The following is a 27,755-nucleotide window of genomic DNA, read 5'->3' on the forward strand; positions in this document are numbered from 1 at the left end:
TACAAAACCTTTACTCAGGTTCCTTGGTGTGTGTACTCTTGAGTGTGTAAGAATTTCATAGCTGTCAACTTTTCCCTATTCTTGTGAGGAATCCTATTCGGAATAAGGGAATTTCCCTTAAAAAAAGGAAAACGTTTACAGCTATGATTAGGGCTTATGTGCTGCTAGGTAGGGTAATAGCTTCATTCCAGCTTCTCTCTCCCTTTTTCCCAGAGTCAATCTCCACAAGGGAGAAAACACCTCACTTTTTAAATATTTTGCTAGGTAATAAAGTCTTGAACTTTCATTTTTGGTCTGGATTTTTTCCCCATACATTCTCTTGCAAAGGAAGACACCCCCCCCAGGTTGTCTCCTTGCATTCCCTTTGCAAAACAAAGCTTCTTGTGTGTCTCAGGCCTGATCAACTTGACACACACAGCACCCTCTGACAAACTGGCTGTACTGAGAATAATGGACACATGGTCTATGTGGGTCTTCCATAAAGATCTCCTAATATTTCTCCCTGCAGCTACTTTGAATGGAGATTGCCTTGCGATGGCATACTGCTTTGGGCTTGATCGCAGAAGCTTGGTACTCACGGATATGGTCTATATCCCTATCCGAAAAACCGACTTGCCAGATCTGAGCAGCCAAAGGGAAAACAAACCCACACCTTTTCTATAACACACGGCATTCACACACCATTTGAATGGCAATGCGCATCAAATGGGGGAGGGGCGGCCCCCTCAATTATTATTATTTTTGGGGAGGGGGGGTCGAAGGGACCTCGGTTACAAGGAGTTGGTGCCTATGAGGCCAGCGAAGGAGATAATACGATGGTTATGCTGCAGCGCCCCCAGGTGGACAAACAGCCACAGCCACCACCACATCAATGTGGATGAGCTGGTTTTGCAGAAAGCAGGTGCTGTTGAGATGCCAGACTCCAAGCAGCGCCTTAATTAAAAGGCCACTTACAACAGAAGAGCCGAGTCATGCACACTGCCTCGCGTAAAAAAGGTGGGATATAAATAAATAAATTCCTGTGGCTTAACAGAGACTTGAAGGCAGCATATTTTTTTCATTTTAGAAACAACAGTTGAGATTTAAAAGCCATCTCGACGCGTCCTGGTGTTTATTTCCGTACTGGTCCATCCCACTCACCCCCAGTTGTTCATTTCTCCACTGAACTCCAATGCATTGGAGCAGGAGGCGTTTTGCACTCTGCGTATGCTCAGGCACTCTCTTTTCCTTCTCTTTAGCGCATTCTTCCACCACCAAGGGAACCCAGGACGGCGAAAGCGAAGGATTGGGACACCACCGTCCACCCCCCCCCCCCCACTCCCTCTTCTGTCCTCTCCCTTTTCACCACCACGATTTCATTTCTTTCCTGCGGGCGCCTGGATGCACGAACAGGGCTGGACGGGACGGGATGAGCAGTGAGGCGGGCCCGCCTCCTCTCGCCTGATAGGCTCCGCGCCCTCCTCCCTCGGGGCGCGATTGGCTGCTCCGGGATAGGGACAGGATGGGCAGAGGGTGGCGCCGCTGATGCCGGGCTGATGCGGGCGGGCAGGTGGCCGGGACAGGTGAGCGCCTCCCGCATCCAGGCGCCTCCAGGTAAGCCTTCCTCCGGTGTGTCCCCTCTCCCATGCCAGAGGATGCCGCCGCTGTTGCTGGCGGCATCGGGAGGGCCAGTGGGTGGGGCAGACATGCGCGGGTCCCTCTCGGGATGCACCCAAGCCAGGCAGGGGACTGTGGTCCCCGCGGGGGAGGGTGGATTTAGGGACCTTCCCGAAAGGGCCAGCCCAACCGGAGATTGGCACCCTCGCCAGCAACGCTTCCGCCGGGCTGGGAAAGCCCCCCGTCTGGAAGCGCAGTGCCGTCGATGGATGCGGAGCTTAGGCAAGGACCGGCGGAGAATGAGGCAGCTGCCTTTTCTACAGAAAAGACGAATTTTCTACAGAAACATGAGGACTGGGAGCTTGCTCCTTTCTTTTAGGGGAAAGGTGGCGGCAGCTCAAATGGGAGGGCGCATGTTTTGCACGGAAAGGGTGCCCCGCACCCACCCCGGCCAGGTTCAATCTCTCTCTCTCTCTCTTTCACACACATTTGAGGGTGGCTGCTGGGCAGGCAAGATGGGGACTGATCCAGTATGGCAGCTTCCTATAAAGGTTGGATCCTGCATCCAGACCTGCAAGGCATCTGACATCTCCCTCTTTCGAAATGTATTGAGGTCAGCAGCGGAAGCGCCACAAATTCTGACTCCCCAAGTACCTTGAATTACCTCATATTGTTGGCCTCAGTCTGTTTCAGGAGACAACGGGAGTGTGTGCCTTTTTTGGGGGGGGAAGTGAAGCTGTTGGAAGGTTATGGTGCCTGCTGTGGCTCTATTTGGGGGTGCAGACACTTTGGAGGGGCGATGCAAATGACACAGATTTCAAGCATGCACCTTGTCAGGCGGTTTAATAGTTCTTGAAGATACACACAAAAGCCATGTTTTTCAAAATACATACAAAAGCCATGTATTTCAAAGGTTGGCAGTTCTCTCACTTATGAGGACAACTCTGCCACAGGCTGTTGGATCCGGAAGATTCTTTGTTGGAGGGTTGCTTTCTCTGCTGGGGACAGAGAACTGGGCTGAGAATTTGAGACAGAGACAACAAAGCAGTTAGCATGTTCTTAATGCTAAATTACAAAACTGACAGGACTCTAAAGGAGAGGAGGAGAAAGGCCAATTCATTTTGCAACCAGTAAATCAATTAACAATTTCACAGGGATGAGGCTTCAGTTGAGAACCAGTGTGTTGTAAGGCATTTAAAGACATCCCAACTAAGCCTGGAAATTGTAATTTGTTAAGGGTGCTGGGAATTGTAGCTCTGTGAGGGGCAAACTGCAGTTTCCAGGATCCTTGGGCAGGGATGCTTTAAATGTGTGGTGTGTTGGCAAACCTAGACCATGAAGGCCTAAATTCAAATCCCTACTCGGCCATGAAACTCTCTGGGTGACCTTGGGCCAGTCACACACACAAAAATACCACAGTGGACTCCTAGGAGGAAAGGTGAGGAATAGGATGGGTGTGTGCTGGGGCTCACGTTTCCCTTGTCCCTTGTCCTAACAATGTCCAGATGTGTCTGGAGGGCTTAGTGGTGAGAGAGCAAGCACTCCCAATATGCTCAGAGGCACTCGATCGTAACTTTGAGAGGTGTGCTTTGGTACCAGAAATGGGTGCTGAGGCTCAACCTTGGCAAGTGCCAACTCCAATTTTGTGCAGCAGGAGACTAAGTGAGGAGTCTGGGGGCTCATGACCCCAAGAGCTGGGGTAGGGGGTACACTTTGCACCTGCTATTTGAAATAATTGCACCCGAATATTTATCCTGAGTCGCAGATTTTCTGGGAAAGGGGAGGTGGATTTGCCAAGCACTAGTTTTGCATACAAAACATTCTTCCCGGTTATGATGGTTGCCTGGGAAAGAGTCTGGAGAGATGCTGCCAGCCAGTGGAGCCAATACTGAACTTGATGGGACAACGGCCTGACTCTGCCAAAGGCAGCATCCTGTATTCCTATGAGAGGTGCTCACGAACTAGTAGCACTTTGTATCGACTGGAGATCTGTTCCAAAGGGTTCAAAATGCTGCGCATACCTTACAACAGCCCTGTGAGGTAGACTAGTGGCAGATGTCTAACGGGACAGACATGACAGTCTGACAAGCATGCCCTTCCTCTGGAATCCCAGCCTCCAGCTGGCTGGCTTTTGTTGGCTGTGCCCTCCTGGTGATTAATTTCTAAAAAAAGAAGGGGACCTGGGCGGAATTACTCCACGGCCAGGCGGCCTTGCATGTAAGGCACAGTCAGTTAGAAAGAATGTGGCTTCTGTTAACAGGCGATCCAAATCAGCTCGACCATCGAAACACACATAGGGGGGATACTCAGGGGCTTGTCTCAAGGGACTCTGTTTGGTCTTCATGGATTCTTTCTCTAGGTCTGTGTGCGGTTGCTGAAGACCGGGGAAACTTGCAAGAGGAGGTTTCTGGCCCAGGACCTGCTCAAGAGGACAATGGATCGACTGAAGGTCCCCCGTACCAGAGAGCTGGAATTTGGAGGCGTCCTAGGTGAGGGGGGAAGGCTGAGAGCAGGGTGGGTGGGTGCAGGCAGAAGAATACTGTTATAGATTGGGGGCAGGGGCTCAACCTTAGAAATTAGTAAATGGTAGGATTTTTTATTATTTGGGAATGTGATACAGGCTGCGGAGGAATTCTTGAGCTATCCTATGCCAAATGACCTGGCCAAGCTTTGGGCCATTAAGAAACAATACAGGGTCATTGATGGCCATTGTCAATGCAAGAGAACTGTCCTTCTTCCCACCCCCCCTTGCTCTGAGGTGTGAACAGAGACTGGGAGTTCGGAAGGTTGCCAGGATAACTTGGTGTTGTATGACAAGAAAAGATAATTTTTAGCAAAGTGTGCTGGGAAGAAGAAGGGGAGAGAAGACTGGGATCCATCTTGGGCAGGCTGGCTGAAGGCTGGCTGGGATGGATGCCAGGGCTGCACTGCTGTGGGGGAGAAACCCCTCTTGAGATGACCATGCTTTAAGATCTGGACTCCATGCAGACTGAAGGTGTAAATAGATGAATAAACCATATTTCTTAAAGCTACGACAGTCTCCAAAGGGAGCCTGGGTGAGTGCCTGGAACCCCATGGACTCTGGCTACTGCTCGGCAGAGAGAGGGGGAGGCACTCAACTTTTGTAACAATACCTTTCTCTCATCCCTCCGCAGGAATCCTTTATTAGGGAGGCTTGGGAATGGTGTGAGCAGGGCATGCAGGACTCCTGGGTTCTGTCTCTTCCCCTTTCTGACCGCTCCATCTTTTTTCATCACAGGGGCTTCCCTCCTTATCGTCCTGATGCCCACCACTGTCTTCTACCTCCTGTTGACTTGCAGAACGGAGCAGGCCAGCCTGTTGAACATCCCCTATCCTTTGCCCACCCTCCGCTCCCTGTGGGACCCCCGGGACTTTGCCCTAGTCTTGGCCTGGGTTGGATTGCAAGCTTTCTTATATATGCTCCCGATGGGGAAGGTAAGGAGACTTCCACACTCTCAAGGGATTTTTCCTGGCTTCTGCCACAGACTCCTTCTTGCCTGCGCTGCAGTAGGGTTCTGCAGCCTGGCCTCAGTTTTCCTCATCTGCACAATGGGGAGAAAGGCTAGCTGGTCCTACTAGTAAAATGGCAGAAATGGGGAATTGACATCAGAAAACAGCGGCAGCCCTTGGCTGCAGAGGGACCTTTGAGTCGTGGAGAAAGGCCAAAGCAGCCCTCTGTCTTTTTATTTTCCCAAAGCGCGTTTTGAGCATTCCTCTCCCACCAGAGAGGCTTCCCCCTGGCTCCATATAAAGCAGAGTTTCCCAAATGTGGGTCTCCAGCTGTTGTCGGACTACAACTCCCATCATCCCTAGCTGGCAGGACCAGTGGCCAGGGATGCTGGGAATTGTAGTCTTAACTGTTGGGAAACTGTGTACATGCAGCTACTCACACAGAGTCAATTAAGGTTTGGTAGACAGCCAGAAGGCAATCTGAAGGAGTAAGTCTGCCTGATGATAACAGAGACATGGGGTGAGCTCCCTGATTGGTCAAGCTCTTTGTAGGGAGTGATAATTAATGGCCTACTAACTGGAATGTGTTAGTTCAGTATTCAGAGCTCAGTGTTCAGAGTTCTGTGTGTCAGTGTAGGAGTTGTGAGTCATGTCAGAGAGAGCTAGCAAAAGATCCATGTTCTGTTCCTGTAAATAGTCCACTGTATATAATAAACACCTAACTACAAGTTCCTGGTTCCTGCTTCGTCTATCCTGTCTGCAGCCAAGTCGCCAATTGCTTCCGTGGATTCTGCGTGTACTCTGCTAGGTCTGGCTAAGGTCCTGCAACTAGTTAGAAAGTTGCGAAACACCAAATAGGTTTTGCCAATATTAACAACAGCTGGAGACCCAAGTTTGGGAAACCCTGATATAAAGAAAGCACCCCGCTTTCAGGCAGCCCTGGCAGCACAGATCCCACCACTGCCTTCTGCATCTGTGTGTGTTTTCAACAGCTCACAGAAGGGACCCCCCTGCGAGACAAGACCCGGCTCCAGTACCGGATTAATGGTAAGTGCCCCCCACCCTTGGGAAAGGTCCCCCAGAGGTGAGACAGCCGCCAAGGTGCTGCTGGTGGCTCTCAGCAATGGGGAGGGATGTGGTGCTGAGTGGCCTTTCAGCGTATCCCAGTGTTTCAAGACTGAGAACATTTTATTAAATGCCACCTCGTGATTCTCCCCAAGTTTAGCCAAATCAGTATTGGCTTAGGAAGGCCGGGGGGGGGGGGCAGGAGGCATAGCTGTCAAGTGTCCCTTATTTGAAGGGACAGTCCCTTATTCCAGCGCCATGTCCCGCTGCTGTCCCTTATTGATGGATGTCCCTTAAATGTCCCTTAAATGATGTCACTTAAATTTCAAAGGAAGCAGCTCCTCTCCCTCCCTCCCTGCCGGCCAGGGAGGAGGGAGGCTCCAACTGTGTTGCTTGGCTGTGTTGCTCACCCAATAAGAAGTCTAAGAACGACTGGGGGGTGGAGCTTGCATGCCTTGTGTGTGGCTAGTTAATGCAAGCTGAGGGGTTTTTTGAATGCTGGACGCCATTTTGTTGCACATGCTGAAGCAAACTTTGCAGTGCAAAGCCAGGCCGGGGAGCCATCTTAAGTTGAGGCTGCATAGGCCTTGTGGTGCATGTGATTCAGATTCTATTCAGTTGAACCTCTGGTTACAAAGTTGGTTGGACAGTGTTCTCTAAGCTACCAACGTGAGTTTGACCAGGAGGACAGGAAGACTGGAGTGCCTGGAACAGGTGAAGCTGTAGGTCCCTTATTTTGGCTGCTGGTCCCTTATTTTCAAGGCTGCTGGTCCCTTATTTTCAAATCTGTAAGTTGACAGCTATGGCAGGAGGGATGATAAATTGATGTCTGGTCGTTGTTTGTTTGCCCCACCCTCTTTCTCCCCCTGCCCCACATTTCTCAGGGTGCCATGCCATGGTGGTCACAGCGCTGGTGGTTGGAGCCGGCCTGGCGGCTGGACTGCGCCTCAGCTACATCCACGACCATTTCCTGCAGTTGGCCTTCTCTGCCTCCCTCGTGGCCTTCGGACTCAGCGCCCTCCTGTACCTCAAGGCCTTGCTTGCCCCAGAGGCAGCACTGGCCCCAGGCGGGAACTCAGGTGAGGTGCGAAACCTGACACAGGCCTCCTTCTGGCCTCCTTTGCCAGCTCCACCCCAGCAGGGACTAGCGACTTGATGGGCATGGCCAAAACCCATCAAATGTCCCGTGTCTGGTGCAAGCTGGTGGTAGGGTGGCAGGAAGGAAAAGGGGGGGCGGAGAGACTGAAGCCGTTATCTCCTCACGTGAATTGGCTCGCAAAATCGGATAAGGACCGTCTCCCGGGGATGATACGTCATTTAGCAAAAATAACAGTCCTGCAGTCCTTTTAAGGCTCATTCATTCCTAGAGGCAGGAGTTTTTGCGGAAAAACGTCCACCACTTATGTAGCATTATTCTTGCTGATATTATTGTTATACAGCAACGGTATAAAAATCGCTACGTGTAAAAATGATAAAATACCCAGGGGACGCAAATTGTTATTCCCAGTTGGCAATTACCTCTTCGTACATGTAATTTGCATTGTTATGAGCACACGGGAAAATGTGAATAGGCTGGAAAGGTCTTTGGGAATGCAAAGGGCCTAAGTTCACCCAGGGAGCTTCATGGCTGAGTGGGGATTTGAACCCTGTTCTCTCAGGTTCTCTCCAAACTGGGAGGGGTGGCTAACACCCCAGAGGACAGGATCACACTTCAAAACGACCTTGACAGATTAGAGAACTGGGCCAAAACAAACAAGATGAATTTTAACAGGGAGAAATGTAAAGTATTGCACTTGGGCAAAAAAAATGAGAGGCACAAATACAAGATGGGTGACACCTGGCTTGAGAGCACTACATGTGAAAAGGATCTAGGAGTCTTGGTTGACCACAAACTTGACATGAGCCAACAGTGTGACGCGGCAGCTAAAAAAGCCAATGCAATTCTGGGCTGCATCAATAGGAGTATAGCATCTAGATCAAGGGAAGTAATAGTGCCACTGTATTCTGCTCTGGTCAGACCTCACCTGGAGTACTGTGTCCAGTTCTGGGCACCACAGTTCAAGAAGGACATTGACAAACTGGAACGTGTCCAGAGGAGGGCAACCAAAATGGTCAAAGGCCTGGAAACGATGCCTTATGAGGAACGGCTAAGGGAGCTGGGCATGTTTAGCCTGGAGAAGAGGAGGTTAAGGGGTGATATGATAGCCATGTTCAAATATATAAAAGGATGTCACATAGAGGAGGGAGAAAGGTTGTTTTCTGCTGCTCCAGAGAAGCGGACACGGAGCAATGGATCCAAACTACAAGAAAGAAGATTCCACCTAAACATTAGGAAGAACTTCCTGACAGTAAGAGCTGTTCGACATTGGAATTTGCTGCCAAGGAGTGTGGTGGAGTCTCCTTCTTTGGAGGTCTTTAAGCAGAGGCTTGACAACCATATGTCAGGAGTGCTCTGATGGTGTTTCCTGCTTGGCAGGGGGTTGGACTCGATGGCCCTTGTGGTCTCTTCCAACTCTATGATTCTATGATTCTATGATTCTATGATTCTAGGTCCTAGTCTGGCTCTTTTACATTGAGACGTGGTGACTATAAGATCAGCTGCAGAGCATTCTGGGAAGCTGTGTGTTCTTCCTCTGGTTTCTGAGCATATATGCTGAAAATGTGGGTGCAAAGTTCTGCCAACACTTTCCTGCTTCACGGGGGTGCAGCTGCCTAGAGGGGTGTGCCAGAACCACCTCCCCAAAGTGTTTTTGACGGCAATTTCTCTTGCTTGCCTCTTTCCCCATCCCACAGGAAACCCCATTTATGACTTCTTCATGGGCCACGAATTGAACCCACGGATCAATACCTTTGACCTGAAGTTCTTCTGTGAGCTGCGCCCGGGTCTCCTCGGATGGGTAGGCATCCCTGCGCTGGTAGCAGAAGGCAGGATTGGGGAGCGACCCCTTTGTGTTGGTGTGGCAGCAGTGGCGTAGCGTGGGTTGTCAGCACCCGGGGCAAGGCAAGTAATTTGCGCCCCCTAACCCGTGGATTTGCGCCCCCTAACCCTAACCCCAGATGTTGCGCCCGGTGCGGCCGGCCCCCCCTGCACCCCCCACGCTACGCCACTGTGTGGCAGCGCCAAGGAGTGCCCCTCCCCCCATACTGGAGGGTCCGGATGGCTGGGGATCAGGCAGCTGACACAAGTGGGATCCAGTATGGTGTTGTGGTTGGAGTGCTGGGTGAGGACTGTGGAGACGTGGGTTCAAATCAGCCTGTAGAGCAGGTGTGGGGAACCTTTGACCCTCCAGATGCTGCTGAACTACAACTCCCATCAGCCCCAGCAATGGGCAATGATGACAGGAGTTGTAGTTCAGCAATATCTAGAGGGCCGAAGGTTGCCCACCTCTGCCATAGAGCTGGCAGCAACTTCCCCTAACCGGGTGGCCTTCAGATTGTTTTCACGTCTTTCGGGGCCATGCTCTCGCAGGAGCCAAAATGGGACATCTCAGGAGCCAATCGGAAGCCAGAATGGCTTCTGTAATTCTGGGGTGTCCTGCTTAAAACAAGACACTAGAGGGGTATGCCGCAAGCTGTAGCTTTTGCTACTACTAATGGTGATGAGGATAATACTGCTTTTTCCCCTCTGCCACCCACTGCTTCCCTGCTCTCTCGTAGGCCCTGATTAACATGGCCATGTTGGTGAAGGAGACGGAGCTGAGAGGAAGCCCTTCCCTGGCGATGATCCTCGTTAATGGCTTCCAGCTTCTCTACGTGGTGGATGCCTTATGGCACGAGGCAAGTCTGTCAGAGGGTGGGATCTCAACCGGCCGGCCTGAGTTTTGCAGGGAGCCTTAATTCCTCAGTTTCTGCCATGGAGATGCATCACAGGAACTGGCAGGCTGAGTTTACAAATGACACCCATGTATGTTTTGGTTTTTTTGGTGATTTCCATAAGGACTAGAAACTTGCTTTTGTCTTTTAAAAAAGGAACAGAAGCAAAAGCAGGGATTTCCAAACTGCTCCCCTTCCCTAGTGTCGATTTCAGTCAAGCCTCCCAGGGGCTCAATAAACCTTCTTTTGCCTGTTTGGCTGTAAACAAAGAACGCAAAAAGAGAAACTGACACAATGTGTGCCTGTCGGGCTGTTTTGATCTTAGTGGACCTCAATTCTGCTCATGTTTCTCTTTCTGGATTTGGGGTGTGCCCCTGGGGGAGAGGAAGGCTTACCTTTCCTCCCTGGTACCTGCTTCCTCAAATCACCTGAACCTGTTTGCTCTGCAGGCACTTCTCTGAAATGCGCCCGCTCCCCAGTGTGTGGCTCGCAGTAGGTTTGGGGACTGAGAGCTGGTGGATTTTCCTGGGCCAGATTAAAAAAGGCAAATTTTCTTCCTTCCCAAAGGAGGCTGTTCTCACCACAATGGACATCGTCCATGATGGTTTTGGCTTCATGTTGGCTTTCGGGGACTTGACGTGGGTGCCCTTTTTGTACACCCTCCAGTCGTATTTCCTCGTCACCCACCCGCAGAAGCTGAGCCTGCCCATGGCTGGGGGTATCACCCTGCTAAACGGTGAGTTGGGCGGCAAACAGGGCCTCTGAGCATGCACAGAATATATTTTCTTCCCCTCCAAGCTTCAGCAACTTTCTTTTCTTTTCGTGTCAGGGGTCTAATAACGCAACCAACTTGCTCTTAACTAAGCTTCCAGAATGGGAAGGGATATAAAGCCTTAATCAGTTGATAGTAAACAGTGGGGACTTTGTTCATTTAAAAACAAACAGGCAATATTCAAAATTTCCACTGTGTCAAAGATCTTGGCAGAGTGCCCCTACCCAGTGCCTAAGCTGAGGTGTGGATGATGCCTGCTACCCAGAAACAATTATTTCCTGAGTTTGGGAGGGCCAAGGGAGAGGCTGTGCATAGAGTGCTAAGAGAAAGAAAAGCAAAATTAATGTGGCCTGAACAATATGTATGCAAATGTGCATGTGTTAATTATTTTTCTTCATATCCCTGTCCCTTCGGCCACCCCAGAGCTCAAACTCTCTGTCTGTCCACCCACTCTTTCTCTCTAGCGTGCTCTGCCCATTCATGCCATCTCACTCTCCCCCCGCCCCCTTCTCAACCCTGCAGGCCTGGGCTACTCCATTTTCCGTGGCGCCAACTCCCAGAAGAACGCCTTTCGCCGGAATCCTGCCGACCCCAAAGTTGCTGGTTTGTCCTCCTTTGTGGCTTGTGGCCTGTTTGGACCCTGCTGGGAGACACACAAGCTGTGCCCTGCACCTTCACAACCTTTGGCCTCTAACGTTCTTTTCTTAAAATGCATAGCCGCGGCTCACGCAGGCATGTGCCTCAGAAAAGCACCTGCATTTAAAATCCAAATGCCATTGCTTCTGAAGAGGAGTGGGTGCCTGGGCGTCGTCTTTTGCCTGTGGGAGGGAGGTGGAAAATTGGGCATCGCTTTCCTCCCTGTTGCGAAAGCAGAGCGTGGCTGGCCTCCTGCTTTTGGAAGACCTGCACGCCTTTTGAAACTCTCCCAACCCCTTTGTTCTCACAAGAGAAATGTTGTTTCCTTGCAGGACTGCGAACCATCCCCACGGCCACAGGACGGCGCCTGCTGGTGTCCGGCTGGTGGGGGTTTGTGCGGCACCCCAACTACTTAGGAGACCTCATCATGGCTTTTGCGTGGTCCTTGCCCTGCGGTAAGCGGGAGCCTCTCTCCCCCTCCGTCAGTATCCAGACCACACTCTGTAGGAAGAGAATCTCAGTGCCCAGCCCACTCACCAGGGTCACACAACACCATTACAGGCAATTACATGACCTTACACATAGTGTGTGCCAAGTTGCCAAAGGGAGGCAGCATCCCCTCAGATAGACAGAGCTGATGTGCTTCCTTAAAGAAAGAGAGAACTATCCTATACATGTCGACACAAATTCTGAGGGTGCAGAGTTAAGCAGCGCCCGTTTTCCGATGTCCATGACTTTCATGACCTTTTTAGTAACCACTGGGAGGCTCTCAAAATCCTCACTTTGGAGAGAAACAAGCAAAACAGGTAGAAAAGTAAATATACCCCTTATAATTTCATGTTATGCCCTGCAAAATCCTGGAAAGAGCTTTCTCATCACCTTCCAGCCTTTCAAGCCTTAACCCAGGGAGCGGGAGCCTGCAGTTGGGCTCCCACATCCTTATCCCTGACCACTGGTCATGCTGGCTGCTGCTGGGAGTTGTAGTCCAGCAGTGCCTGGTGGGGACCCCTGCACTGGCCCCTGTTCCTTGCAGCAACCCACCAGGCAAAGAATGGCATTTCATTTGAAACACTATATGTATATTACACAGAAGTTGAAGGTAAAGCATTAAGATCCACATTACAGCAATACCTCCGTTAGGCCAACCTAAATGTTACAAAATAGTTTGGAAGCTTTCAAGGTTCCCCTGCAAACTGATCAGGCTGGATCTTAAAAGCTGGGTTTGGGGCGAGGGGGAAAGAGAGAGAAAAGGCTGCTGGTGCCAAGAGACCCCTTTTCTTTCTCTCATCCCCACCCCAAAATGGGATTCTCTGTGCCTCCTTGCACTGAAATCTGAAGCCCCAATAGCCAATGGAGTGTCTCTGCTCCACCCTCCCCAATGGCCTCCCCATTCTGTTTCTTCTCCTCAGGCCTGACCCACATCCTGCCTTACTTCTATGTCCTCTACTTCACCATGCTTCTGATTCACCGAGAAGCCCGGGACGAGCACCAGTGCCTGCGGAAGTATGGCCTCGCCTGGCAGGAGTATTGCCGCCGCGTCCCTTACCGGATCTTCCCCTACCTCTACTGAGCCATCGCTTGACAACTCAGCTCTCACCCTGCTCACAACGGAAATCCACCCTTTCTGCCTGCCTGGAGAAGCCCATGCCCACACAGTCTCAACCAAGAAGAGGAATGGGTGCCATGGTTGTCACTGTGGGGTCACAACCCCCCTCCCCACCTCCGGGAGCTGTGGGGAGGGGGGGGGTCCTCAGCCTGCTGCAGCTTTGTTTCCAAGACCCACTCAGACAACATGGCCTGCTTCTTTCAGGAAACGAGAGGCTCTTTTGCTTCCCATCTATTGCCCGTCAGGACATTTCGATCTAGAAATCGCCTTCTTTTGTCAAGCCTGAATTTGCAAAAATTTAACCCACAAAGATCATGTGGGCAAATTCTGTGTTGCTGGTTTTTGTGGTTTTTTAAAAATCCGTTTTCTGTGCAGACAGCAAGAGCCCAGATTACACGACTGGAATTACTGTGCCGATCTTCACATATTTATTCTGTTTCTGCAATGCAGCAGAGCACTGAGCTACATCAAAGACATTTGGCAAGCTGCAACCAACTGGAAGTGCTGCTCTGGCCTCTGAGATTCCACCGCAACTCGATTTGCAGCAATAAGGACTAGAAGCATTTCCAGTTAATTAAGGAAACTTTTTTTAAAAAAAATCTGAGATCTTTGGCATGCACAATTTCTGTGACCAGTGCTACTAACCTGTGGAAAAGACAGATTCCTGTTTATAGGAAGTTAAGAAAGCTGTACTGAGAAACCTGACATATTAAACAGAACTGAATTTATTTTGGGATGGGGAAAATAACTAACTCCGCTTTTTGACTATGGATGTCCCTAGACATTCAGAAAGTGACATAAAAACTCTCAATCTGGATTTTGAATGATTTCTAATCAAGCTTGGATTTTGGCGACTTTATTAGATTTTAGTAACCACTGATTTTGGTAACACAGCAGAGGTTCAGGTTTATTAAAGCAGCTTTTGAAAGTCAAATGTTTCTTGAACAGCAAATTAACACCAGGGAACTTTCTGAGTTTTTGTCAGGTTTAACCATTTCGGCTAGGCTAGGGGAATGTTTGCAGTCAAGTCTGCAGAATTTCAAATTTATGCAGAATCTTAATTTAGGGTTGGGCGCTTCATGTGTGCATGGAACAGAGAGCAACCTTTTTCTCTGTCTTACACACACACACACACACACACACACACAACACCAGCCATTTGCTAAAAAGTCAATGGAAGCATAACAGGGCAGTAGAAGGAATTGGAGCACACCAGAGTTGTCTGTAGATGCTGGTGGGTTAAGAATTAAACTGGATTTCCCTGGCTGGGTGGGAAATTAGGGGGGTAATTTACTTGCATTTTTGAAAGGGGTGGGAGAAATGAGCAAATGTAACTTATTTTAATAAATAATATATTCAAACCTCTGAGGGTTTGGAATGTAATTTTGGCAAAGCTGCTGCTCCACACTTCTTTGGGGACATGTACAGTGAATGCAGAGTCCACACAGATATTACCAAGAGGGTATTTTTCTCCATATCACAGTTGGATACAAGAAAGCTTCCAAAATGCTGTAATTCCAGTAATGACAGTGGCGGCGGCTAATTTCCCTCAGATCAACAGATCACATGTTCACTCATTATTTTACAACAAGGAACACACCTTTGTGTTTTAATATGCTGACTCCAGATTATTAAACTCCAAACCCATTGGCTGTTAATACTTCCGCTAGGTGTGCCTTAATCCTAAAGCATGTTCTGAGAAGAAAGGCCCGCTGAGTTCAATATCCATTCACACTTTGTAAGATTCTTCAATCAGGGCAGTCTGGAGGGTGGCTACTCAATGTATTTACTAGAATGTAAGCTCTACTAGATACAGTGGGACCGCCCTTATCCCAAATAACCACACATAGGATTGGGCCATTGATAAAAAAATGGGGAAAAAAACAGCAAGAAAATTCACCAATTTATTACACCAGCAGCCCCCACAAGTGCCTCTTGAAACCCAAGCCTCGCTCCATTTCAAGGTGTTAACGTGAAGTGAGACAGAAAAGGGGCTAATCTTGTCTAATCCAATATGTGATCCAGTTTACAGAGTATTCAATTTCCTGCTCCAAAGCCTAATCTGGTTTCAGCAGGACTCCTCTCCCCCGAACTCCCTCCCAGGCCAGCTGGTGAGCACCTGACAGCTGTCAAAGTTCCTGAATTCAGTCCAGTTCTTCTATCAGGGGCTTCTTAGGAGGAGGCACTTTGGCCCCCCACATCCGCTCCAGTTCCTGGCTAACAGCCCCCACCTCCTTGACTATGTCTAGGTGGGCGTGGTATTCCTGCTGCACCTCCAAGGCCAGGAGGCTCAGAGCCACCTCATTCTCATTCACCCAGGAGAGCAAGAACTCGCACTTCTTCTGGGCCCCAGAGATTCTGGCTCGGTCCTGGGCAGGTAGCCGCTTCTTCCCTTTGCTCAGCAGTCGGGCCATGTGGGCGAGGGCAGCCAGGCTGAACCCCTTTTGCTGGGCCTGGCACTCCCCCATTAAAATCTGGGCCACGGCCACCATCACCTTGGCATTGCCCAGCAGGCATTCCGGGTATTGCCCCATTGCCAGAGCCTGGAGGGCAGCTTGTAGGGCCTCGGCTGTAGAGTGGAAAACCTGCTTGGCCCCCAAAGCCCCAGAAACGTCAAGGACTGTTTCGCAAAACTCAGGGAGCATCTCTGCCTCGTCCGCCTCTCCGTTGTACAGCGCCAAGGCGTAGGCATAGGCATAGAGAACATTGGGCAGCTGGAAGCGGACCAGAGGTGAGGCAGGAGTACGAGTCAGGGAGGCCAGCGGAGGGATGGAGGATGGCAAAGTGGGCACTGCTTGCTGTCGAAGCCTCCGGGTGCCGGTGGGAGAAGCCTCTTCTGTGTGGGTGGGAAGTGGTGGCTGTTGCAAAGAAGCCGCCGGGTGCCGGTGGGGCTCCTGCTCCTGAGCATCCCTGGAGTCCCCCTGGAGCTCCTGGATCAGGGCAGTGCCATCGCATCTCCTGCCCCTCAGCCACCAAGGCTCCCAGGCGGGCAGGAGTCCCGAGATCTGTCCACTGCTCAGCAGCTGCTGGAAGTGCTTCCTCTGGCTGGGGCTCAGCTGCTCCCACAGCGCCTCCTCTTGTTCCACGTCAGGGTTGAGGCCTAGCGAAAGGCCGTCATCCCCGGGCTCGCGTAGCTCCTGCAGCCGCAGGAGGGCCTCTCTCAGGCGGCGCTGGGAAGCCTTGTCCCCCCGAAGGCCTCGGAGGCTGAGTTCCAGCTCGCGGCTCTGGAAGTCCTGGGCGCAGGAGCCGTGGTCCCGGTAGCAGGGCACGGAGCAGAAGCGGAGGTGGCACCGCGGGCAAGTGTAAGGGGCCCGCCTGGCCTGGCAGTGCCCGCAGGGAATGTCTGTCGCGGGACTCGAACCCGCGGAATCCATGCCGGAGAAGAGGCAGCCGAGGAACGCCGAGCGCGTTCGGGAATTTCCGGCAGCAGCCTGTGTAAAGGGTTTCCGCGTTAATATCTTGCTGCGAATCGGAAGTTTCCGTTCATTCTCGGGCCAGAGAGCGCCGAGCCCCAGAAGGCTGTGCGCGCGTTCCTTGAAAACTAGTTTCCGCGCAGACGCACTCACGTATGTAAATCTAGCCACAACAGTGCATTGTGGGAGGAAAACCGGAGAACAGACCGGGGACTTTAGGGCATCTGGAGTCATAAATCTACCGATATTAGATATGGAAGCATTGCTGTTCTACCAGAGCGGTTTATTGCACCTACGTTGAAGAGGTCACCATATCTTGTATAGCAGAGCCAAAGAGTGCCCAGGAGGTGCTTGAGCGATCCCAACTCATACTTACCTGGCAGGGGAGACACCATGATCATGAAGGTGGTTTTCCCAGGGTGAGGCTCATCCATTGCACTGCGGGTGTGCTGACCCCTGCGATTTCCCCAAATGCGGGAAACTCGACTGCATAATTTGTGGTAGTGGGGGACTGCGTTCGCGCTTTCCCCTGATTTTTCGGTAATAAAAATAGATCTAATGTATCGTGCAGCTTTTTAGCTTAGAAGCGCTTCTGAGCGCAGAGGCTGCGTAATATCCATTTAGTGTATTTATAGCGCTCATACCAAGAATGGTTGGCGTTTAGTTGGCGCTGTGCTACGCTGCTTTGAAATGCGAGAAGTTAGCCGCGCTGGTTTGTGATATAAGCATACCTGATTTGTTAAGTGGGTTGTATGCTGTTCTTAATGGTGGAGGCTGGTTCATATGGCGAGTGGCATGTTGCCCCACCAAGCAGAACGTTCAGCATGCCCCATCTACTTAACTGCCTTTTGATTTACAACCAATTTCCTCCTCCTTAATGGGACTGTTGCTCCTTGTAGTAGATCTCTGCTGCAGGGAGGATGGGGGCAGGGGACACAAAACCTCCACCTGCAGTTTGGCCTCCCTGCCTTCTCCAATACCCAACAGGTATTGTGCAGGTGTGCCAAAATCCTGATCTAGTTACAATATGCGAAGAGCAATTTTCACAGGGTCCAAAAATGTGAGCTGGGAGCAGGGGCTGGACAAGCTCTTGGGGTGTGTGTCAGCTCCTTCGGCTCTTTGAACAATATAGAATAAAAATAATTGTGCACCAGTTAATTTGTTGTCAATAGTTCAGCTTAATGTTGCACTTGAATGTTTATGCCCGCAGACATGGGGCAGGAAGCAGAAGAATGTAACTTCCAGTAACTTTTACAGAGAGAAATAGGCAACACCAGTGGGTGGGCAACAGGGACGACTGGAGCAATTGGGAGAGGGAGGAGCAGCTGGCAGCATATCCAGGTCCGGCTTGAGCTTAATTGGCAACACGTGTTTACTTGCAATTTCTGAACCCACCGACTCAAGCCCATCTTAAATAGCTAAACACATGCCACCAAGCAGAGGTAGTAGAGCAGGTAATGTAATCTGCGTTCCCCTTCTTCAAGAGCAGCATTTTTAGCACTGCCATGCTACTACAGCGGTCAACCTGTGGCTGTCCACTTTGGACCATGGCCAGGTTCCTGTCTCCCCTCCAATAAAACATCCCTTGGCAGGAAAAAAAAGCATGGCAAGGACAAGCCAGAATCCTTCTCCATGATACCTGCGTTGGAAATATTTTCTGTATGAAAGCAGTCCATCCTGTGAGCCCTCTCCAATGACCGGCTTAAAAATACATCAAACTAAATGAGCACTGTGTTGGCCATTGGCCGCCCCCCTCCATTACTTTCTTGCTTTGTGAGCTCCTAGTGGAAGTGATTTGTCAAATAGTAGAGGCTAATGCACTACATATAAAAACCAGCCGTGGAAATATGCCATCATGGAGGGGCAATGGAGAGCTTGCCCATTTTAAATGCATATATGCTTGCTTCTTATTTTTATGAAGGTGGCTGGTGACAATATTTCCCTCTAAAAACTCTGACCCTGAAAAAGGAACTTCCCTCTCCCAAGATTGATTTAGTAATCCCCGAGTGATCGGAAAGAGGACATTGAGCACTTTTCTACTTGCTTCGTAGTCCTCTACACTCAGCTGTGCTGTGACGGGTGGGTTCTTGAATGTTTTTGAAGTGGGTAGACCACAGCCTTGAACCTGATATACAAATTTTTAAAATAGCTAAACGGAGGCTTAGTTTGGTCAGAATGGAGTATATTTTCAGAGTTAACACTAAATACAATACTACTGGCTGAAAATTTGTGTCCTGAGATTTTTAGACTCATCTACCCATGTACTAGGGGACGTGGGTGGTGCTGTGGTCTAAACCACAGAGCCTAGGGCTTGACAATCAGAAGCTTGGCAATTCGAATCACTGCAACAGGATGAGCTCCCGTTGCTTGGTCCCTGCTCCTGCCACCCTAGCAGTTCAAAAGCATGTCAAAGTGCAAGTAGATAAATAGGTACCACTCCGGCAGGAAGGTAAATGGCATTTCTGTACGCTGCTCTGGTTCGCCAGAAGCGGCTTAGTCATGCTGGCCACACGACCCGGAAGCTGTACAAGATGAGCACTACAACTCCAGAGTCGTCCGTGACTGGACCTAACAGTCAGGGGTCCCTTTACCTTTATCCATGTACTATCTGCAACCAAAGGGGCACATGGGTTGCCAGATGTGAAATATATTGGCATTATTTTCAGCTCTCCTACACCACTTTGCAACTTTGATTGCCCCACTTCCTCTGAATCGACTGCAGTCCTCGGGCTCAAGTGAAACAAAGCCCCTGTTCCCAATAAAGAAGAAAAACACCCACCAACACCAGGTCCAAGCTAAGATCAGATTTATTAGGTAACTGGGTGCTGCTTAGGAGTTGGCATTGGGGCCCTTCTTCTTGCCAAATCCTGGCACAATGTTGACAAAGCGGCGGTTGTATTGCATGCGCCTCTTGGCACGGCCAGTCTTCTTCTTCTTCTTCTCTTGCTTAGCAACCTGGGAGAACAAAACCGAACAGGCATCAGTAAAAGATCCGCTTGAACTTCAGCAAGGAATTCAGCCCACTGCCATTCACCCTGCCCTGCAGCCTCAATTTCCACCATGCAAAGTCTAGCCTGATATGTAACTCCCAGTACCACACCCTGAAAGCTGGGGAGTTCACAACTCTCTACCCAGCCCAATCCTTAAGTTATGGGCACTTAAGTTACGGACCGGGCCAAATTCAGCAGCTGCTAGCTCAAGGGCATGCTGGGGTAAACTATACTTCATGGTTTTCTGCCTAGACTGCAATCTAGACACTCTTATACTGACGGGGCTTTGTGGCTCAGAGTCCTCCCACACAGCAGAAAACAAAAACAGGACCTACCTTTGGGGTCTGGCCTCTCACTTTGCCAGCACGAGCCAGGGAGCCATGGACCTTACCTGAGGAGGAAAGAAACACAAAAAAATATCAGGGAGGCCACTGGAGGCACCACCACAGCAGACAGAAGTGACCAGAGGCGTGTGGCCTAAAGAAAATCTTGTCAACCAGGACCTTTGTTGATGAGATGATATTTGGGTACAGGGAGAAGAGGCTGGCACCTTCACAGGAGGGCTAAAACCCACCCGATGGCTAGGCTATTGTTTGAAAGTTTACTCTCCACATTCTTTACGCAGGGCAAAATCCTGACTTCTGATCACCTGTGGCAATGCAGTTGCTGGCCTTCTAGCAACCCAACAAGCCTCAACCCAACTGCCATCACTTTGGTACCTGCCCCCAGCCACAAATAGTTCTGGTGGCTCCATACTTACCACCCAGCATGCGTGCAGCAACCTCCAGTGTTGTGAGGTCACTGATGCCACACTGCCCAATGACCGCATCATCTTCCAGAGGGGTTCCACCAAGGAGGATCACCTGATCCTCAGGCACAATGCCCTCCAAGGACTCGATGTGGGCCTGGGGAGGGGAAGGGAGAGATGAGTCACCAAAACACCCCACCGCTCTAACTGCAACAGCAGGGAGGGTGGCACAAAGGCCACGGACAAGGAAAACGGAATTGAGCTGGAAGGACCCATCGACAGCCAACTCCTCAGTAGCCCTTGTGTGTGTACTTTCCACTCCCTCAAGGAAAAGGCAGCAGAGATGGGGCAGGGTGTGTGCCCAACCCTCCCCTAAGAAAGCCCTGGTGAATTTTTGTAAGGGTATGTCTGAAACAAGCAAGGGAAAAACAGCAGTAGAAAAAGCAGCAGGGAGGGGAAGGGTTAAGCACCACCACCACTCTGCTCCACTTCTACCAACACCCCCAGCTGTATCAAGGTTCCGTTGAATGTGTTTGCAGGGGCCATGCATTTTATTTGTTAGCTAATGAAGGACAGTCTCTAGGCAGCTTACAATCAACTATTAAAAGCATACAAAATGATTTAAAATGTCCACCAAAATGTAACATCGATTATGGGGGGGGGGGGGAGGAGTAAGAATAAACCCTGCTTGTCTCAGCTTCTTTCCCAAGCTGCAAGGAAGAGAAGCCACTACACACTGTGTCTTCAATGGACCTCAAGGTGTTCTCTCATCCAGGCACTGACCAGACCCAGATAGGCCTCACTCACTAAGCCTAGGGTTGCTGCCTTCAGACCACAGACCTGGTCCTAAGGCCACCCAAGCCTAGAATGAGCTGGAAAGACCAGAAAGGCCACAGGCGTCTGACCCAAAATATCCCCTTCCCCACCCCCAGCAACTGGTCACACAAGTAGATGGCTGCTGGGCCGCTAAGAAATAGCCAAGGCTCCAGGTGACTTCTGCAAACAAAGTGAAGCTGTAATGAAAGGTGGCAAAACTATAGATACAAGTGTTGAGAGCCTCAGACCAATCTATACAGGGGGGGGTAATCCCTTCCCAACTTCAAATACAGCAGCTAGAGAATAGCAGAAGCAACACTCGCTATCGCTATGCAACAAACCAAGTACAGTGAACCTAGTGAGGTACAGCACTTCACAAAGGCTGCTAAGAGGGTGGGGGTGGGGAGGTCTTTTCTTCTCCATTAACAGGAAATTAGCCAGATTTGCTTCATATTTTTTTTGAATATTGCTATAAGCTGCCTTGAACACCAATAGGTGGGAAAGTGGGAAAATAATTTAGTAAAGAGCACAAGTAGTTAACTGTTCCTTACCTTAAGGTGAGCTACTGTTTCCTGCCCGGACACCTCAAGGGTGTGCAGATTCTGAGCACGAATAAAGAGTTGCATGGTTCCACCTGTGCTGAGGAGAACAGCAATCGGATTAGGGCACAAAAGTATAGCATTTCCTCCTGAGGATTAGACAAATTCATGAAAAAGAGGTCTATTGATGGCCACAAGCCACAACGGCTCTGCTCTGCCCTCCACAGTTGGAGGCAGCAATGCTTCTGAATACCAGTTGCTGGAAACCACAGAAGAGGAGACGGCTCTTGTGCTCAAATCCTGCTTGCTCATTTCCCACAGGCATCTGGTGGGCCATGGAAAGAACAGGGTGCTGGACCAGATGAGTTATTGGCCGGATCCAGCAGGCTCTTCTTTCTTAAGCTAGTACCACTGGCGTTTCCCCTCTCTCCATTCTGTAAAGCAGACCTCAAGGTAGTGCTGCTGTTCAAGAACAAACTCAGAACGTGAGATGTGGCTCACAAGCCTCTCCATTCAGCCTGCTATTGGTGCTCATCCTGGCAACAACTTAGCTTCCATCAGGATACTGCTGGAAGGCCCCTAAATTCTTTGTTTCAGGGACTCACAAAATTGTCTGTGTGTATCCTTCCAAATATGGTGCAGGGAACAGAGTCCACTAGGAAATGCCAACCTGAACACAGTTCCTCTCAAAGATTATCGCCGCCCCCCATTTGAACAACACACAGTGCCATCTGCTGGGCCACAAACAGCTCCACACACAGAAACAGAGATGTCTTGACCTATCCGTTGCAAAGTGAGAAGGTAGCCGTCCCCAATTCTCTTTCAGAGAATCCTGGTCACCCACCCACACCATACCATTCAAGGCACAGCACTGCCACATTAACAGCCACAGCTCCCCCTCTAAAGAGTCCTGGGAACTGCATTATATTAATGGGAATTCTAATTCTGTGATGGGTAAACTACTGTTCCCATGTTTATCTGTGGGGAGCCATGTCTGTTAACGTGGAATAAATGTGGATGTGACCAAATACTGTACTATAGTTCTGAAATTATATCTCTTGTATTCCTTCCCATACCTTAGCAATATGAACACCAACATCCTGACTTACTCCGCACCCACCCAGCCTTCTCCCTACAATTCCTATCTGCTTTCTACCTTATTAAGCTCTTCCATCTCTTCCCCACACCCTGCTACTGCTCCATTTATCTTTCTATGTTAAAACAGGACCCAGGAGGTTCAGACTCTTAATCCCATTCCTCCACTGCATTCACCAGGAAAAGCTAGGAGTTCATTTGGACAGTGTGTTCCCCCAGTCACATAAAAAGCGCTCAAGAGTACTGGCTCTTATCACTCCCTTACAAAAAAAATACTAATACAAAAAACCCCAAATACTGTATTTAATTACCCACGCCCAATCATTATGTCTTTAACCTCACTTACACATACCCCAACCCCCCTCCAGGGATTACAACCGGTTATGCACTGCCTACGTTTTTAGTTGTTTCCATTTTATCCGTTAGATGCCTTGAGTCCCTGTCAGGGGGGAGAGGCAGGATATAAATAAGTATAATGCCCAGGGAACGTTGATTATGGGGCAACAGGAAAACCTAATCACTACATAAAGGTCTCCTGCGATGCCTGTACAGCAACCTTCCTTATATCTTTAAATTCTCCAGCAAAACACATCTGGATCATTCCTAGTCCCTACTTTTTACTTCAGGCAAAGGATGTGCCATTCAAGCAACGTTCTCTCCTCGCTTCCATTCCCTCACCCCGTTTTTGCCTCGGTGACCTGTCATGCCCCTTCTTTAGGAAGCACCATCCACACACAGGGGGTCATACAAGAATGGCAACAAGGCAACCCCGCCCCCCCAGCTTCGTTTGCTCCTCAGGCTTTTAAAACCGGCTCCATGGCCTTTGCCTGCCTGCGCAGTCTCTCAGTCTTAGCAGCGTGAGAAGAGCGTTGCTGGCCGCGTTTTCCATACGGACTGACTCGGGGTGCTTCTCTATGGTCCCCGCGGAAGCCGAGGCTACGGGGATAGACGGTCTGACCAAGGCGACTCCGCCCGCCCGCCCGCATCGCTGGAACAAGCGTCCCGCTCCATCTCCACGTGCTTCACGGGGCACTGCGAGCCGCGTGCAGCCGAGGCCAGTCCTGCTCCGAGTAGGCCCATTGGGCTAAGGGCCAGAAGTCAGCCGCGCTCATTCACTTCATGGGGTCTACTTCCGAGTAGGTCGACTGCGGGCTCCACTCCCTGCCCTTCCCCAATTCCCCCCTCTCCAAATAGGAGGCCTGGATTTGAGGGCCGGCTCAAGGGGACCCCGGAGTCCGGGGGACCCCACCCCCACCACCTTCCTTTTGATTCCCTTCCCTTCCCGTCTCACCCTCAGTCGCCGATCCAAGATGGAGCCGGGAGAGCCGAAGAGTCGCCGCCGCTCCGCGCACGCAGACGAGGGAAAAGGAAAGAGGCAGGAAATGGGGCGGGATTACCAGGGCGCAGGCGCAGTGGGGTCGGGCGTGGGCGTCTCTATGGTTGGTTCGGCTTGGTGTTCTCGCGCGGCTGGGCTGGCACCGTCATTTTGTCTCTATGGTGGCGCCGTGCCCTCTCTATGGTAGGGTCGCGTTGACGCCATCAATCCGCGCTTGTCCTCCTCCTCTCAAGATGGCGACTTTGGCTTTCGCCTTGGCCAGAGTTGGGCTGCGGAAGGGGCCGTTGCTGGAAGGATGGCGGCAGCGACTCTTGGCGGCGGCTCACACGGTACAGGGGACTCGAGCACAACTTGAGGGAGGGAGGGGGCGGAGGGCCGTGGAAGGAAGCGGCTAGGGATTGGGTTGCGAGACGGGCGCCGCCGCCCCTGCTGCTGCAGGAGCTTCAGGGCACGGGCAGAAATACAGCGGGTAGAGCTTCCTCTCCAAAAGAAAATAAAAGGGCATTTTCTGGCTTTGCAAATCCGTGTTTGCTCTGTATTGTGTAAAAAATGAGCGGTGAGGGTGAGGGCAGTGGTTTTTATTTTATTTGACATCATCTGGGATGCTGAGTAGGGACTTCGCAGTCCCCTCTAATGCAGGAATGGGGAAGTTTTGGCCCTCGAGATGTGGTTGGGAGCCCTGCTCTCCTCAGTCCCAAATAGCTTGGCTATTAGAATGGACTAATGGGAATTGTAATCCAGCAACATCTGGTGGGCTGTAGGTTCCTGACCAATACTTCATAGACTCTATTATCCTTATTTGTTTACTCTACAAGGAGGTCAGGATGGTAGACATGGACATCTTCCTATCTCTTCCTTGCCCCATTTTTTATTCTTCTGGGGTGCTTGTTAGGCAGAGTGGCTCAAGTTGAATTTTGTGATTGACCAGCCCGGGATACCAGGTGCAACTAATGTGGAGCAGCTGAGAGTCTCCAACCCAATTCACTGCATATGGGTATCCTCCCCACTAGCCAATCAGCACTTAGAACACAGGGGACCCAGGAAACTCCTGATACTGGTGTGTGAAATACAAATTATAGTATCATGAATCAGCAAACCTTAAACCAGGGATGTAAAAGGGAAAGAGACATGTCATCTAACTCCTCAAAATTACAATGGTCTTCTGCGTTTCCCCTACAGGGTGGGTGCTTCCTTGCTGAAGGTCTTCAAACAGAGGCTAGGAAGCCATCTTTTGGGGCAAGCTGTTGAGTGATGTTCTAGCTCTGGATTTCCCCATCAAGCAGGGGGTTGAATTAGGTGGCCTTGCAAGATCTCCTTCAAACATTGTGCCTATTCTGTCTGGCCAAAATGGTTCAATAAGACTTATAAAAAATGTTTTAGGAACATTTAGTTTCAGTTCCCCGTTAGCATACGATTCTCATTCTCCATAGCTGAAGAAAGAACTGATTTCTCTCTGACAAATTTATCTCTGCCATTATTATAGCAGAAAAATAGTGACAATATCCCCAAGCAAAGTTCTTGTAAGTTGACTAATGTTTTTCTGTTTCAGAGGCAAGCTTCAGCAGAAACCAGCTCTACAGAACAGAAATATCCAGGGATTATTGAATCTACTAATGAATATAGGTTTGTGGAGAGACTTATACCTCCATCCCGAGTACCAGTACCCCCGAAACATGACAGTTATCCCACCCCTTCTGGATGGAGCCCACCTCAAGGTAAAACACAGGGGAAGGGGTAATTTGATTGCTCTAAATAGTTCAGAGTCTTAGACTCACAAGACCATTTTGGCCCAACCAGGTCTAACTGCCCTGTCCCTGGCATCATTTATGGCATCAGGTGTGGGATTGGTGAAGACCTGGCTGAGCTGAAAGAGGGTTTGCAGGCACCATCGATCAGGCTGTTTGGTCTGGTTTGCAAAGGTCTCAGTAAGAACCGTGTGGTCAAAAGTCGTATTGATGTCAGAGGAAGGGTCATAGCTCACTGGTAGAGCATCTTATTTAACTGCAGATGGTTCAAGGTTCAATTCCCTGTGGTATCTCCAGGTAGGCCTGGGAGAGTTCTTATTGAAATCCTGGAGAGCCACTCAGTGTAGACAGTAGTTAACAAGATGGACTGACTTCATATACAGCTGCATCCACCTGCCAAACTTGACCTGTGATAGGTGAGGGAGAGAGCGAGATGCAGTTGCCCACCCTTAGCTTTTGAAGGGAAGGGGTCCCTGAAAGAGTTTGTATATGTAGTATCCTTTCGGCACCCTAGGAAGTAAAGTTTGAACTAGATACAGAAGGCAGCAGAAAGCACATCACACCATTCTGTCACTGGCAATAAGCAAGTCTGGCACTAGTAGGTGCCTGTATATGACATTTCATTTATTGCACAAGGTATAAACCTTTTAAGTCAGTACTTCTACCTGCTTCTGATTCACATCACCCCTTTCCCTTATTCTCTTGCTAGAACCTCAAGATGTTTTGTGGCTTTAATTAATTACACAAATTAGGAATGTTTATAAAATTAGTGGAGGGTTGGAGGAGGAAGGGGGGGCAAGTATACCCAGCTCTGCTTTGTGCTTTGATTTAGTTATATAAATGTGACCATCTGTAGATCCACACATTTTGCTTTCTCCTACACTAGACCCACCTCCTGACCTTCCTTATTTTGTAAGGAGGTCGCGAATGCACAATATCCCAGTTTACACAGATACTACCTTCAGAGGGTGCAGGAAGATGACGGTCATCAGAAAGATTGAAGGCGATATTTGGGTAGGTGTTATTCACATTGCATACTGCACCCCGTTGGTTTTTCTTATACTAGGATGACAAAATAAGTGGATTATCTATGGATAAAAAGGTAAAGGGACCCCTGACCATTAGGTCCAGTCATGGCCAACTCTTGGGGTTGCGGCGCTCATCTCACTTTATTGGCTGAGGGAGCCAGCGTACATCTGGTCATGTGGCCAGCATGACTAAGCCGCTTCTGGAGAACCAGAGCAACACATGGAAACACTGTTTACCTTCCTGCCGGAGCGGTACCTATTTATCTACTTGCACTTTGACGTGCTTTCAAACTGCTAGGTTGGCAGGAACAGGGACTGAGCAACGGGAGCTCACCCCATCGCGGGGATTCGATCTGCCGACCTTCTGATCAGCAAGTCCTAGGCTCTGTGGTTTAACCCACAGCGCCACCCGCGTCCCTATCTATGGATAGTTCCAGGTTAATCTGGAGCAAGTGGCTGTGATCTTATTGGTAGCAGAGTTGAGGATTGTTTAACTACAACAACAGTGGTGGCTGTACTGTTCTTAGCCAGTGATTAGGAAATTGAGGTGGGTTAATCATGCTACTTTCTGACCTTTTTTTTCATTTCCTCCCAGGCCCTTGAAAATGAAGTGAAGGAATTCATCACACAGCTGTCTGGGCAGACAGCAGTCACCCAAGTGAATGAAGTTTCCTGCATGATTCGCGTCAAGGGATTTTTTGAGCAGGAATTAAAAAAGTGGCTGTTGGACAAAGGCTTTTAAATAAATGAGAGATATTCTCACTAGTTTTTTATCTTCTTGTAAGATCCACTTTTCTAATAATGTTGATCAGTAGGGTGGGAATAATGAGCGGGGGGGGGATTATTTAGGCCTAGAGGTTTGCATTTGTACTGCAGGAAACAAATGGCTCTTTCAAGTGTGCTGAGCAAGCATAGCCTAAACATTTTCTACTTTCGGCCAAGTGGAACTTCTAGATGCCTGCCATAGAGTTCCTTGTTAGGGAAGAGCACTTTTGCTAAAGAACCTGATTTTGCTGGATTATTCTGCCTGGCTTTATTCTTCTAAGGTAAGCAAGTAGGTTTTAGAACCAATTGTCAAACTTAGTC

At 49.9% G+C, this 27,755-nt stretch overlaps 4 protein-coding genes across 6 annotated transcripts; 2 read left to right on the forward strand and 2 right to left on the reverse strand.

The window, feature by feature from the left end:
* Positions 1-1,486: 1,486 nt before the first annotated feature.
* On the forward strand, positions 1,487-14,324 carry TM7SF2 (transmembrane 7 superfamily member 2). Of its 2 annotated transcripts, XM_083592038.1 has the most exons (11): positions 1,495-1,593; positions 3,956-4,085; positions 4,856-5,052; positions 6,060-6,114; positions 7,017-7,211; positions 8,926-9,029; positions 9,790-9,909; positions 10,513-10,681; positions 11,240-11,320; positions 11,686-11,808; positions 12,763-14,324. In XM_083592038.1, exons 2-11 carry the CDS (start codon positions 4,031-4,033, stop codon positions 12,921-12,923), a joined length of 1,260 nt encoding a protein of 419 aa, XP_083448164.1. In that variant the 5' UTR covers positions 1,495-1,593; positions 3,956-4,030; the 3' UTR covers positions 12,924-14,324. The 2 variants fall into 2 exon arrangements, with proteins under 2 accessions (XP_083448163.1, XP_083448164.1); XM_083592037.1 differs by lacking the exon at positions 3,956-4,085 and having other exon boundaries at positions 1,487-1,593.
* Positions 14,325-14,849: 525 nt separating this feature from the next.
* ZNHIT2 (zinc finger HIT-type containing 2) lies at positions 14,850-16,497 on the reverse strand. The gene has a single exon (XM_083592019.1). The coding sequence runs from the start codon at positions 16,331-16,333 to the stop codon at positions 15,104-15,106; it is 1,230 nt and encodes a 409-aa protein (XP_083448145.1). The 5' UTR covers positions 16,334-16,497; the 3' UTR covers positions 14,850-15,103.
* Positions 16,498-19,161: 2,664 nt separating this feature from the next.
* On the reverse strand, positions 19,162-23,983 carry FAU (FAU ubiquitin like and ribosomal protein S30 fusion). Of its 2 annotated transcripts, none has more exons than XM_083592078.1 (5): positions 23,852-23,983; positions 21,478-21,560; positions 20,123-20,267; positions 19,698-19,753; positions 19,162-19,327 (listed from the first exon to the last, which is right to left on the reverse strand). In XM_083592078.1, exons 2-5 carry the CDS (start codon positions 21,550-21,552, stop codon positions 19,202-19,204), a joined length of 402 nt encoding a protein of 133 aa, XP_083448204.1. In that variant the 5' UTR covers positions 21,553-21,560; positions 23,852-23,983; the 3' UTR covers positions 19,162-19,201. The 2 variants fall into 2 exon arrangements, with proteins under 2 accessions (XP_083448204.1, XP_083448205.1); XM_083592079.1 differs by having other exon boundaries at positions 21,478-21,565; positions 23,852-23,956.
* Positions 23,984-24,067: 84 nt separating this feature from the next.
* On the forward strand, positions 24,068-27,442 carry MRPL49 (mitochondrial ribosomal protein L49). Its single transcript, XM_083592061.1, has 4 exons — positions 24,068-24,225; positions 25,446-25,611; positions 26,528-26,655; positions 27,265-27,442. Exons 1-4 carry the CDS (start codon positions 24,130-24,132, stop codon positions 27,409-27,411), a joined length of 537 nt encoding a protein of 178 aa, XP_083448187.1. The 5' UTR covers positions 24,068-24,129; the 3' UTR covers positions 27,412-27,442.
* The last annotated feature ends 313 nt before the right edge of the window (positions 27,443-27,755 follow it).

This window comes from Podarcis filfolensis (assembly GCF_964270895.1).
Source record: "Podarcis filfolensis genome assembly, chromosome: 16".
NCBI lineage: Eukaryota > Metazoa > Chordata > Lepidosauria > Squamata > Lacertidae > Podarcis > Podarcis filfolensis.

What these genes read in the sequence shown, in the direction of transcription:
- TM7SF2 (XM_083592037.1), top strand. Translation starts at nt 1,536, where the DNA reads ATGCGGGCGGGCAGGTGGCCGGGACAGGTGAGCGCCTCCCGCATCCAG. An exon ending in GCCCGGGTCTCCTCGGATGG is followed by an intron (nt 9,030 to 9,789) that starts GTAGGCATCCCT and finishes GCTCTCTCGTAG; the next exon opens with GCCCTGATTAACATGGCCAT. An exon ending in GGGTATCACCCTGCTAAACG is followed by an intron (nt 10,682 to 11,239) that starts GTGAGTTGGGCG and finishes TCAACCCTGCAG; the next exon opens with GCCTGGGCTACTCCATTTTC.
- ZNHIT2 (XM_083592019.1), bottom strand. Translation starts at nt 16,333, where the DNA reads ATGGATTCCGCGGGTTCGAGTCCCGCGACAGACATTCCCTGCGGGCAC.
- FAU (XM_083592078.1), bottom strand. Translation starts at nt 21,552, where the DNA reads ATGCAACTCTTTATTCGTGCTCAGAATCTGCACACCCTTGAGGTGTCC. An exon ending in TGCTGCACGCATGCTGGGTG is followed by an intron (nt 19,754 to 20,122) that starts GTAAGTATGGAG and finishes TTTCCTCCTCAG; the next exon opens with GTAAGGTCCATGGCTCCCTG. An exon ending in TGAGAGGCCAGACCCCAAAG is followed by an intron (nt 19,328 to 19,697) that starts GTAGGTCCTGTT and finishes TTGTTCTCCCAG; the next exon opens with GTTGCTAAGCAAGAGAAGAA.
- MRPL49 (XM_083592061.1), top strand. Translation starts at nt 24,130, where the DNA reads ATGGCGACTTTGGCTTTCGCCTTGGCCAGAGTTGGGCTGCGGAAGGGG. An exon ending in TCTTGGCGGCGGCTCACACG is followed by an intron (nt 24,226 to 25,445) that starts GTACAGGGGACT and finishes TTTCTGTTTCAG; the next exon opens with AGGCAAGCTTCAGCAGAAAC. An exon ending in AGATTGAAGGCGATATTTGG is followed by an intron (nt 26,656 to 27,264) that starts GTAGGTGTTATT and finishes ATTTCCTCCCAG; the next exon opens with GCCCTTGAAAATGAAGTGAA.